The sequence below is a fragment of the Cetorhinus maximus genome, chromosome 3 (assembly GCF_964194155.1).
Source record: "Cetorhinus maximus chromosome 3, sCetMax3.hap1.1, whole genome shotgun sequence".
NCBI classification, from domain to species: Eukaryota; Metazoa; Chordata; class Chondrichthyes; order Lamniformes; family Cetorhinidae; genus Cetorhinus; species Cetorhinus maximus.
The window spans coordinates 29,525,943-29,539,162 of record NC_135881.1 but is presented as its reverse complement, the minus strand read 5'-3'; the positions used below and the strand labels follow the sequence as shown (position 1 = coordinate 29,539,162).

The 13,220-nt window shown below is 44.9% G+C and overlaps 1 protein-coding gene across 1 annotated transcript in view; it reads left to right on the top strand.

Annotated features, from left to right (window-relative positions):
- Positions 1 to 13,220, top strand: part of LOC144677033 (vasoactive intestinal polypeptide receptor 2-like) — a 215,023-nt gene that overhangs the window by 150,127 nt on the left and 51,676 nt on the right. The window contains exon 9 of the mRNA XM_078537306.1: positions 10,606 to 10,675. Coding sequence (XP_078393432.1) covers positions 10,606 to 10,675 — 70 coding nt within the window. The remainder of the gene's footprint in view (positions 1 to 10,605; positions 10,676 to 13,220) is intronic.

Genomic DNA, 13,220 nt, shown 5'->3' with positions numbered 1-13,220 from the left:
TTCCAATGTGAGGTCCATTTTGGACAAAAAAGGATAGAACATGGTACTTTTGAAATGGTGAAGAGCTAGAGAGAGGGGAGTTCAAAGAGACTTGAAAACCCAAGTTCATAGACCATTAAGTAGATTGCATGGGGGAGCCGATGGTGTAGTGGTGCAGGGGTATCGTCACTGGGCGAGTGATCCAGAGGCCCAGGCTAATGCCCAGGGGACACAGGTTCAAATCCCACCACGGTAGTTGGTGGAATTTAAATTCAATTAATAAAATCCGGAATATAAAAGCTAGCCTCAATAATGGTAACCATGACAACTAAAATCCCAAATGGTTCACTAATGTCCTTTAGGGAAGGAAATCCACCATCCTTACTGGCCTACGTGTGACTCCAGACCCATAGCAATGTGGTTGACTCTTAACTACCCTGTGAAATGGCCTGAGCAAACCGTTCAATACATGGGCATTTAGGGATGCTAGCGATGCCTGCATCCCATGAAAGAATAAAGGAAAAGAAACTGTCATGAACAGCTAATGGAATCTAGAGGAATAAAACACACACTTTAACGATACAATTCACTGGTTAGAACACACCTGAACTGCTGTGAGGAGTGAAAAAGGAGCTTGGAGGGAGTGCAGCATGGGTTTACCAGAATGATTCCTGAACAAGCTACAAGGGGAGATTGCACAAAGTAGTGTTGTATCCCTGGAATTTAGATGCTTAAGGGGCGACTTAATCAAAGGTGAACGTTTGTGCCAGTCAAGCGGGCTGCTTTGTCCCGGAAGATGCCGATCATTTATGACCTGGAATTGTTGGGGTAGAATTTTTTAGTCGGCGTGCGGGGGCGGGCCCGACACGCCAACGCGTAAAGTGACGCGCGAAGACGTCGGGCGTGCGTCCTGACATCATCGCGCAGTCCCGCAATATTTCGTTTGGCGGTGCGCGCTGGAGTAGGCTGCGGGCCTGCCAATATGTAAACGGCCTATTGAGGCCATTAAGAAAACAATCCATGTGATTAGTAACGCTGTCCGTCCGACCTTAAGGGCAGGCGAAAAGCCCAAGCAGCCTTCACATTTTTTAGGAAACCTCATTCACCAGTGGGATGAGGTTCCCTAAAGCTTTTATTAAATAAATAAAAAAAGTTTTCATAAAAATAAAAGCTTGTCCCGTCTCATGTGACACAGTCACATGAGGTGACATGTTTAAATAAATTTTAAAATCATTTATTTAATTATTTTAATATCCATTCAATCTCCCTGAGGCACGAGATTCTTGCGCGCGAAAGAACGCTCGCCCTGACTCCCCCTCCTCCCCCTGCCACCCGCACAGGTAGCACTGAGCGCCACTGGCAGCATATTAAGCTGGGCAGGCTTTAATTGCCCCGGCCGCGTAAAATGGCGGCTCCACGCCCTCCCCCACCCGCTCCCACCCAGCCCACCCCCCATATGAAAAATCCTGCCCTTGAGCTCAATGTTGAGTGCGGAAGCCACAAACTGCCTGAGTGGAAAGAGGAGTTGGTGTTCCTCAAGCTGGTGCCACTTCTGATTTGTCAAATCTTAGAGCTTCCAAATGAACCAGAAAATCAATCAATGATGAAGTACATTAAGTTAAATTAATGCATTCTCTCTGTTGAATGTAAATGTTTTGAGGCTATCCCTTATACTTTAGATTTAATGCTTCAAAGTGTCCAACAGAAGAATCTAACTATCTCCCCTTCACATTCAATGGCATTGCCATCACTGAATCTCCCACTAGCAACATCCTGAGGTTACCATTGACCAGAAACTGAACTGGACTAGTCAAATCAATACTGTGGCTATAAGAGCAGGTCAGAAGCTGGAAATTCTGCAGCTAGGAACTCACCTCCTGACTCCCCAAAGCCTGTCCACCATTTACAAGGCACAAGTCAGGAGTGTGATGGAATACTCCCCACTTGCCTGGATGAGTGCAGCTCCCACAACACTCAAGAAGCTCAACACCATCCAGGACAAAGCAACCCAATTGGTGGCACCTTATCCACCACCTTCAACATTCAATCCCTCCACCACTGACGCACAGTGGCAGGAGTCCTTCATTAGACTCCTTCAAAAACATCTTCCAAATATGCAACCTCCACCACCTGGAAGGACAAGGGCAGCAGACACATGGGAACATCACCACCTGGAAGATCTCCTCCAAGTCACACAACATTCTGACTTGGGAATATATCGCCGTTCCTTCACTGTCACTGGGTCAAAATCCTGGAATTCCCTTCCTAACAGCACTGTGGGTGTACCTACACCACATGGACTGCAGCAGTTCAAGAAGGCAGCTCACCACTACCTTCTCAAGGGCAACTAGGAATGGGTAATAAATGTTGGCCCAACTGGTGACACCCACATCTCATGAATGAAAACGTTTTGAAAAGTCAAAGAGAAAAGCCAGGAATTTCACACTGATATTAATGACAGGTTAATGGAACTTAATGGGAGTAATGTACAAATTGACTTGAGGCCGGAAGTTAATAGGCACTTAGCAACCTGTAAGCTGTCCAAACCACTGTAATAAAATTCTATGCAGGCCGTGTGCTTGTGCTTATTTACAGCCATTTCAGACCAGTTTAAACACAGCTGGGTCTTAGAGGTGGAATAATGCACTGTGTGTGTCACACACCATAATGGCTCCTGTCAATGTAAAACAGCATTAACTTCAACTTTGGGGGAGGCAGTAGCATAGTGGTATTGTCACTGGACTAGTAATCCAGAGACCCAGGGTAATGACCCGGGGACAAAACAAAAACAAAAATACCTGGAATAACTCAGCAGGTCTGGCAGCATCTGCGGAGAGGAACACAGTTAATGTTTCGAGTCTGTATGACTCTTCAACAGAACTAAGGAAAAATAGAAAAGAGGTGAAATATAAGCTGGTTTAAATGGGGGATGGGACAGGTAGAGCTGGATAGAGGGCCAGTGATAGGTGGAAATAACCAAAAGATGTCATAGACAAAAGGATAGAGGTGTTGAAGCTGGTGATATTATCTAAGTAATGTGATAATAAAGGTACAGATAGCCCTAGTGGGGGTGGGGTAAGGGGAAAGGATCGAAATAGGCTAAAAGGCAAAGATAAAACAATGGATGGAAATACATTCAAAAATAATGGAAATAGGTGGGAAATGAAAAACCTATATAAATTATTGGAAAAAAGGGGGATCGGAAAGGGGGTGGGGATGGAGGAGAGAGTTCATGATCTAAAATTGTTGAACTCAATATTCAGTCCAGAAGGCTGGAAAGTGCCTAGTCAGAAGATGAGGTGCTGTTCCTCCAGTTTGCATTGAGCTTCACTGAAACAATGCAGCAGGCCAAGGACGGACATGTGGGCATGAGAGCAGGGTGAAGTGTTGAAATGGCAAGTGACAGGGAGGTCTGGGTCATGCTTGTGGACAGACTGAAGGTGTTCTGCAAGGCGGTCACCCAGTCTGCGTTTGGTCTCTCCAATGTAGAGGAAACTGCATTGGGAGCAGCGAATGCAGTAGATTAAATTGAGGGAAGTGAAAATGAAATGCTGCTTCACTTGTAAGGAGTGTTTGGGCCCTTGGACAGTGAGGAGAGAGGAAGTAAAGGGGCAGGTGTTGCACCTTCTGCGGTTGCATGGGAAGGTGCCATGGGAGAGGGGTTGAGGTGCAGGGGGTGATGGAGGAGTGGAGCAGGGTGTCCCAGAGGGAACGATCCCTGCAGAATGCTGCCAGAGGGGGTGAAGGGAAGATGTGTTTGGTGGTGGCATCATGCTGGAGTTGGCGGAAATGGTGGAGGATGATCATTTAAATGCGGAGGCTGTTGGGGTGATAAGTGAGGACAAGGGGGACCCTATCACGGTTCTGGGAGGGAGAGGAAGGTGTGAGGGCGGGTGCGCGGGAGATGGGCCGGACACGGTTGAGGGCCCTGTCAACCACTGTGGGTGAAAAACCTCGGTTAAGGAAGAAGGAAGACATGTCAGAGGAACTGTTTTTGAAAGTGGCATCATCAGAACAGATATGATGGAGGCGAAGAAACTGAGAGAATGGGATGGAGTCCTTACAGGAAGCGGGGTGCGAGGAGCTGTAGTCGAGGTAGCTGTGGGAGTCGGTAGGCTTGTAATGAATATTGGTGGACAGTCTATCACCAGAAATTGAGACAGAGAGGTCAAGGAAGGGCAAGGAAGTGTCAGAGATGGACCACGTGAAAATGATGGAAGGGTGGAAATTGGAAGCAAAATTAATAAATTTTTCCAGGTCCAGACGAGAGCATGAAGCAGCACCGAAGTAATCATCGATGTACCGGAGAAAGAGTTGTGGGAGGGGGCCGGAGTAGGACTGGAACAAGGAATGTTCCACATACCCCATAAAGAGTCAGGCATAACTGGGGCCTATGCAGGCACCCATGTAAGGACTCCATCCCATTCTCTCAGTTCCTTCGCCTCCGTTGCATCTGTTCTGATGATGCCACTTTCAAAAACAGTTCCTCTGACATGTCCTCCTTCTTCCTTAACCGAGGTTTTCCACCCACAGTGGTTGACAGGGCCCTCAACCGTGTCCAGCCCATCTCCTGCGCACTCGTCCTCACACCTTCCTCTCCCTCCCAGAACCATGATAGGGTCCCCCTTGTCCTCACTTATCACCCCACCAGCCTCTGCATTCAAAGTTCATCCTCCGCCATTTCCGCCAACTCCAGCATGATGCCACCACCAAACACATCTTCCCTTCACCCCCCCCGGCAGCATTCTGCAGGGATCGTTCCCTCCGGGACACCCTGGTCCACTCCTCCGTCACCCCCTACACCTCAACCCCCTCCTATGGCACCTTCCCATGCAACCGCAGAAGGTGCAACACCTGCCCCTTTACTTCCCCTCTCCTCACCGTCCAAGGGCCCAAACACTCCTTTCAAGTGAAGCAGCATTTCACTTGCACTTCCCTCAATTTAGTCCTTGCTTTTGCTGCTCCCAATGCGGTTTCCTCTACATTGGAGAGACCAAACGCAGACTGGGTGACCGCTTTGCGGAACACCTTCAGTCTGTACGCAAGCATTACCCAGACCTCCTGTCGCTTGCCATTTCAACACTCCACCCTGCTCTCATTCTCACATGTCCGTCCTTAGCCTGCTGCATTGTTCCAGTGAAGCTCAACGCAAACTGGAGGAACAGCACCTCATCTTCCGATTAGGCACTTTACAGCCTTCCAGACTGAATATTGAGTTCAACAATTTTAGATCATGAACTCGCTCCTCCATCCCCACCCCCTTTCCAATCCCCCTTTTTTCCAATAATTTATATAGGTTTTTCATTTCCCGCTTATTTCCATTATTTTTAAATGTATTTCCATCCATTGTTTTATCTTTGCCTTTTAGCCTATTTCGATCCTTTCCCTCCACCCCACCCCCACTAGGGCTATCTGTACCTTTATTATCACATTCCTTAGATAATATCACCAGCTTCAACACCTCTTTATCCTTTTGTCTATGACATCTTTTGGTTATCTCCACCTATCACTGGCCCTCTATCCAGCTCTACCTGTCCTACCCCATTTAAACCAGCTTATATTTCACCTCTTTTCTATTTTTTCTTAGTTCTGTTGAAGAGTCATACGGACTCGAAACGTTAACTCCACAGATGCTTTCAGAACTGCTGAGTTTTTCCAGGTATTTTTCTTTTTGTTTTGGATTTCCAGCATCCGCAGTTTTTTGCTTTTATCTTAATGATCCAGGGACCTGGATTTGAATCCCACCATGGCAGATAGTGGAATTTGAATTCAATAAAAAAAATCTGGAATTAAAAGTCTGATGATGACCATGAAACCATTGTCAGTTGTCATAAAAACCCATCTGGTTCATTAATGTCCTTTAGGGAAGGAAATCTGCTGTCCTTACCTGGTCTGGCCTACATGTGACTCCAGACCCACAGCAATGTGGTTGGCTCTTAAATGCCCTCTGAACAAGGTGAATTAGGGCTGGGCAATACATGCTAGCCTACCCAGCGATTCCCACATCCCATGAACAAATGATTTTTTCAAATGACCGTGAGTGGCACAAAGGCTCAACTGTTAGTCAGAATAAAACTGTAAAGAAAACATCTGGAAGTCTCACTGAAGATGGTCAAATGGAAAGTCTGGTGAGACCTGCTGCTAAAGTGGTGCCATAATAGGTCATCCCTGCCTGCCAAGTTAGGAATGTTCCCGTTTCAACATTTTATTAGCTGTTCCAGTCATGATGCAGGGAGCCAACCGAAAGGCATTTCTATTCCCATTGTTACCTTAGCTAGAAAATTCCCAGGCAGCTAGATTCATTTCTGTTTCCATTTATTGGCTAAATGTCATTCCTGTGAGGTGACAGCTGGCATCATTCTCAGTTGCAAAGAAATATGGAAGTGGACAGGTGTTCAATAATAGTGGTATTTTTCAGGCCTCAGTTGAAATAAACAATTTCACAAAATCCTAATTTAATGCCATAGTAAAAATTTTGCAGTAACTCTTATATCAGCAACACCTAGATAAAGGGCCAAAGGCAACATGCCTAAAAGTATTATGTGTAAACGGAGATAAATCAAGAAACAGTATTTAGAGGATGTCAAATGGAGTTGGAAAACCCGACATCTTTCTGGGAGATAAAGAGACAAAAGAGACCTTCGTCTCCTGTCCTAAAGCGAAATGTCCTATTGGTGGAATCATAGCTTGATGTTTTTGGGGGTCGGAGATAATGTTCACCTTCACTGTTAGGGCCATAATCAAACAGAGGGGATCGCTCAAGCGTTGAGGGTGAAAATCAGGATGTTTCTGGACTGCGGAAAGGTTAAACAAAGTATTATGTTGTCTTTTCAGATGGATAGTGGGGCAGGTCCAAGAATCTGTCTAGTTTTTATTCATAAGTTTTTCTACAATTTATCTTTTTTTATGGCTTGGTTCAGGCACTAGAAAGCTTTAAATTGAAATCATGGCTGCCGTGGTTGTTCTTAACAGGGAAGGGAGAGATTCAAAAGCAACTTATGCCCAAATTAGTAGGGAAGTTGGCAGAGCAGCTGTACTGCCCACTTAAAGCCAGTGTCAGGAGGACCAAACTGTAGGCAGCAAGCTGCAGGCACCAAGTTGGCACTTTGTCCCAGTTTGCTGGTTGTGTGTGTGTGTGTGTGTGTGGGAAATCAGCCAATTACCATAATGAGGCAGTCAGCAGCTCCTGCCTCAGGACGAGGAGGGTTAAGGGCAGCCAGCCACAGAGAGCAGTGAGCATGGGCATAGAATTTTTCTGAACACCATCCCTCCCCCTGGCAACAGTCTGAGATTAAGCCAGTCTGTTTGCAACCTTGGTGTTATATTTGATCCTGAGACAACCTTCTGACCTCATATTAGTGCCATCACTAAGACTGCTTATTTCGACTTTGCCCCTGCCTTATCTCATCTGCTGCTGAAATGCTTATCCATGTCTTCATTACCTCTAGACTTAACTATTGCTGGTCCCCCACATTCTACCCGGGACCAAATCAAGGTGTGCCACAGCTCCCAGGAATTCATTTTGATTCTCCTAAGTGTTCCCACTATTCTCCAAGGCATGCCTGTAATGTCCCAGATGGAGATTTAAACTAATTATCTCCAATTCCCAAAGCTTCTCTTTGTTCTGGGAAAGAATTTAAACCTCTAATAAGACAGCTGTAGACATCCTGTCTCCACCAAGAAGCTCAGAGAGGTAGCACATTGTTTAATTTCCAATACTTCCCACTGTGACCTTATAAATTAAACATCGGCTACCCCTTAATTTGCAAATACTTCAGGTCTGTTTGCCAGTTTTTCAAGCCAGGTATTTTCATTTATCTTACATTTAAAAATTTCAATCCGCAGCTAAATATTATTACAATAACATAAGAATCATGAAATTAGATATTAGTAACATCATCTAAAACTCTGCTGCCCTTGTCTTAACTCACAGCAAATCCCGTTCCCTGTGGGCACTAAGGTATCTTGACTTTCAGCCAAGCAACGTCTTGATTTTAAAATTATTTTCCTTCTTTTCAAATCTTTCCATGGCCTTTCCCTCCCTATCTAAGTAATCTCCTCCAGTCCCACAGCCCACAGTGCCGGCACTTCTTTCCATCAAGAGAATGGAGGACGTTTTTATGGTTGGAACTTGTTAAAGTTCATATTGAGGTCAGAGGACTGCAAAGTACCTCGTAGAAAGATAAGCTGCTTTTCCTTAAGCTTATGTTCAACTCTAATGGAATAATGTAGAGGAAATTTTATAGGTCATAATTTTCTTCTCCCATATTTGGTTTGCAGAATTTTTTTTTCTTCCCCTTCCTTATAACCTGTTCCTAATTAAATGCTATTCATCTGTAATGTCTCCTGGAAAAAACCGGGCAGCAGAAAAGTTAAAATGGTGTGATGAATTTTTTATTCCAATCTGGCTGACAGCTAAATTGGAGGCATCAAGAGCACCTGGTAAATCCAGCAAGGTCTTTGTTTAAATCCAAAGATTGGGTCCCGGTAATGTCATTGGCACCTGACTGCAGTCTGCAACCCAGCACATGTGGAAAAGTCCTTATGGCTTCACTGCCAGGCCAAACCACTCAGAACCAGGAAACAGAGCCAAAAATAGCCCATCAAAGTAAGTTTATTTAATTTTTTTTCCCCTTCCTTACGGCACGGAAGAAGCAGAAGGCCTTTTTACTTGTTCAAGACTTGTATCCTACATGTAACAACATAATGCCCTTTAAAGCTAGTCCCTATTTTAGGGTGAACTGAAAGTATGGATATTTACCCCATTCATGACCAACTCACTCAGTTCCCCTTCATTCCCTTCCCATGTTCTCTATCCTATTACGTGGATGATCTTTCTGCTCTATTAAGAAGATAAATATGTAATAAGAATTCTAAATGCCATCTTCAGATACTGGTAATTGATCAATTTTCTGGTGGCTTGGAACAGCATGACAGTATTGACTTTTGGAAAAGCTCAGGAAGTTACCTGTGGTCAAGCCCAGGGCTCTAACCTGGTGGACTGGATCACCCATCAGTTTCTGATCCTGCCCAATTTGCATTCCTTTCAAACTAACAGCAAGTGGTTAGAAGGGAAAAAATGAATTTTGACATTTATTGCAAGGGGAATGGAATATAAATATAGGGAAGTTTTACTGCAGCTGTACAGGGCTTTGGTGAGGCCAGATCTGGAGTGCTGTGTACAGTTTTGGTCTCCTTACTTGAGAAAAGATATAATTGCATTAGAAGCAGTTCAGGGAAGCTTCACTCAACTCATTCCTGGGATGAGGGGATTATCTTATGATGAAAGGTTGAACAGGTTGGGCCAATACCCAATGGAGTTTCCAAGAATGAGAAGTGATCTTATTGAAACATAGACCAGGATTTTCCAGGCGGGAGCGGGCGCAGGTGGCCGCGATCGGCTGCGCACCACGATTTCACGTGAGCGGGCCGATTAGAGTCCGCCCTGCGTGGATCGCGAGCGGTAGTGCTGTGCAGGCAGGGAGCAGGATGGAGAGTTGGATCCAGCACTCTTTGGAGCTGCCTCAGGGAGATTGAAGCGCTTTTTAAAAAAATACACGTGGACAGTAAAAACTTAACGAAACATGACCCCTCATTCGACTGTGTCACATGAGATGGGACATGTTTTTATTTTCAAAAGAAAGTTTTTATTTCATCACTATTAGCTTTAGGAAACCTCATCCCACATTGATCGGGCAGCGTAAAATTCAACTTCATTACCTAGCTAATGGCCTTAATAGGCCATTCAATTATTCGCGGGTGCGCAGCCAACTCCGGCGCTCGCCCACCGAACGAAATATCGCGTGAGTTCGCGATGACGTTGGGACACACGCCCGACATCACCGTGGGTCATTTTATGTTCCAGCATGTTGGGCGCACGTTCACACGCCGAATGCAAAATTCTGCCCATAAAGATCCTGAGGGGATTTGACAGGATGGACACTGGGAGGATGTTTCCAGTTGTGGGAGAGACTGGAACCAGGTGACACAGTTTAAGAATAAGAGGTCTACCATTTAAAAGGGAGATGAGGAGAAATTAATTCTCTCAAAGGGTCATTAATATGTAGGGTTCTCTTCCCCAGAAAGCTGTGGAGGTTGGGTCATTGGCTTTATTCAAGGCAGAGTTGACAGATTTTTGATAGACAAGGACGTCAAGGGTTATGGGAGGCAGATGGCAAAGTGGAATTGAGACCACAACCATGATCATCAGCGATGATCTTATTGAATGGTGGAGCAGGCTCGAAAGGCTGAATGGCCTACTCCTGCTCCCATGCCTTATGTTCCTATGTTCCTAACACTATGGAGGTCAGTGGTTTCTGTGAGGGTGAGGGATCCACTGCAGCAAATGACCATCCATTGGGCAGAGATAATAATTTACTCAAGTGCCTGAAACATTTATGAGCTCCCATTACAGCGCATGTTCAATGTATTATGAGTGGTTTTTATTTTATTAATGATCTTTCAAGTTACCTGTTCTTTGAGATTGTCAGAGTTGACCATGGTGAATCTTAATTCTCAACATAGACTAAATGTTAGAACCTAAGTGCTTACTTTGCAAATACCAGCTGCTTTGAGTTTTACAGTAGTTCAGTGCTATATAAAATGCATGTTCTTCTTTGAATTTAGCTGCTGGGACACTAATAAGCAGAGCATTCCATGGTGGACAATTAGAGGACCAATCGTAGCATCTATCATCGTAAGTGATGAATAAAGGCCTGCACCACCTCAGACGGGAATACTTATATCAGATTCCTACCTCAAACATGTTTGCTTTGATTGTTCTATGTTCTTGCAAATCAAAATGATTACTAACCTTTATATTACTGTGTTACTGTCATCATCTATCTACGGTATTGTGGCACTATACGTAATGAATTAAGAGCTGCTCAAAAATTGTTCACACCATCCTTCCACCGTCTAGAACTTGCAATACAGTGGGATAGGAACATGCTGGTCCTGGGCATGTGTTGCTGGTAATGTACACCAGAACAGAAGAATGTTGCATTGGAGATTTGAACATCAACCCTGTACAGTTTATCAAATTAATATAGAATTTATGTAAATTTATATGCCTCCTCACAGAATTTTCTGCAAAATTTCTTCCTCAATTTCAAAGGTAACCAATTGAAACTTAACGCCTAACCTGACAGCCTGCAATACTCAACTCTGTTGGCCTGATTTCCACAGATGGCTATACTGTGGTCATAACAGCACCAGAGCCATGCAGTTCCTTGGGTTATTTGATCAAGAATGTTTATTCTAATCCTTATAATCTACAGTTGAACTCCTCGAGTTTATTTTTAAGGGGCTTAACCGTGATGTTAATTGCTTTTGCAGGCAATCTGTTCTACATATCCAAAACTGTGTGGGATAACAAATCTTGCTATTCTTATTGAGCTTGCTATCTCTTATGTTGGCATCGTCTAATTCACACAATTTAAATAACTTGTTGATTTACAGAACAGATTAGAAAGCATTTAAGATAATGAGAGCGATGATCTATACCGCTCATCATTTTGTGGGCCTGCATTGTCATCACTCCCCATCGTCTTTGTATATAAATGAAGTTATTCTGTGTGTATTTCTGGGTGGAAAAATTGAAAATCATGGGCTGAATCTTCGGCTCGGCGAGTAGGGGTGGGGCCCGCTCGCCGAGACGTAAAATGATGCAGGATGACATCAGGCATGCGTCCTGACTTCGCCACGCCTCATTTAGATTTTCAGTTCGGCGGGCACGCGCCGGAGTCAGCTGCACGCCCGCCGAACTGTCAAAGGTCTGTTAAGGTCGTTAATAATCTAATTAAGCTTATTGAGAAAGCTGTCCATCCAACCTTAAGGTTGGCGGGCAGGCGAAGAGCCCAGGCGGCCTTTGCATTTTTCATGGAACCTCATCCACGGGTGGGATGAGATTTCATGAATGATTTAAAATTTTCAGAAAAATTTTTATTAAAATTACTGCACATGTCCCAGCTCATGTGACAGTTTCACATGAGGGGACATGTCATGAAATTTTTCACAACACTTTATTAGGCTGTTTAAACTTAAAGCTAATCTCCACCTCTGTGCCTCAGGGAGATTTCTACGCTCTTTCCGCACTCCCAACTCAGGCAACACCCCCTCCGCCTGCGCAGGGAAAGTACAGCACTTCTGGGCGTGTGTCACGCTGGGTGGGCCTCAATTGGCCCACCCATGTAAAATGGCGGCGCCCAGCCACTCGGGGGCGCCAATCGGCTCCGGGCCCACCCCCGTACAACCCCCCCGACAAGGAGAAAATTCTCCCCCATGTGTCCAATTCAGAAAATAAGTGGACTAAAATCAGCTGTGGCCCAATGGGTAGCACTCTCACCCGTGAGCCAGAGAGTTATGGGTTCAAATCCAATCCCATGAGATTAATGCACATAATATAGGTTGACACTCCATTGCAATGCAGAAGGAGAGTTGCACTGTCAGAAGCACCATTTTTCAGATAAGATGTTAAACCAAGGCCCCTTCTGCATTCTCACCTGTGCATAAAAGATCCATGGCCAATGTTACCTCTAATTTTTCTCTGTTATGTTGCACTGCGCAGTCCTTTTAAGATTGCTGCACGACTGCTCACACTCGCATCTTAAAGAACATTGGTAGTGCCTGACCTGTTTGTCGCACTGTGCGCTACCTTCTGGATTGCTGCATGACTGTGCACCCGCGCAGCTTAGAGGAAGCATTGTCCATGGCGCTATTGAAGAAAAGCAGAGGAATTCACCTGGTGTCCTAACCAATGTTTATCTCTCAACTAACATCAAGGATAGATTGGGGCGTTGTTTTGGTTAAGGGGTGATAGTCGCTAAATGGGTGCTGTGATAATAAGATACACACTTGTTAGAAAGTCTGATTTTATTGTGTAATTCGATCCTAATTGCTGATTACCATAATTTTAAATTGTCCGGAGGCACTAAAACAGAAATATCTTTAGGTTTAGCACTCAAGCTCTGCTTAAATTCAATTTTTGTGCAGCTGGATATGCGGTTTTCAAGTATCCACTTCCACAGAAGGAGCTGAGTGGGCTGGCTGGCACACAGCAGCCGCTTCAGGATGGCTCAGAGACTGAGTGAGAGGGCGACACTGGAGGTCCTGGTAGAGGAGGTTCATAGGAGGTAGGATATCCTGTACCCGCAGCGAGAAAGGGAGTACAGTTTGGCCCCCTATCCCTCTAGCTTACAGAAGCTGGTGCAGCCTCGTGTCCCCCTCCAGACCAAGGAGGA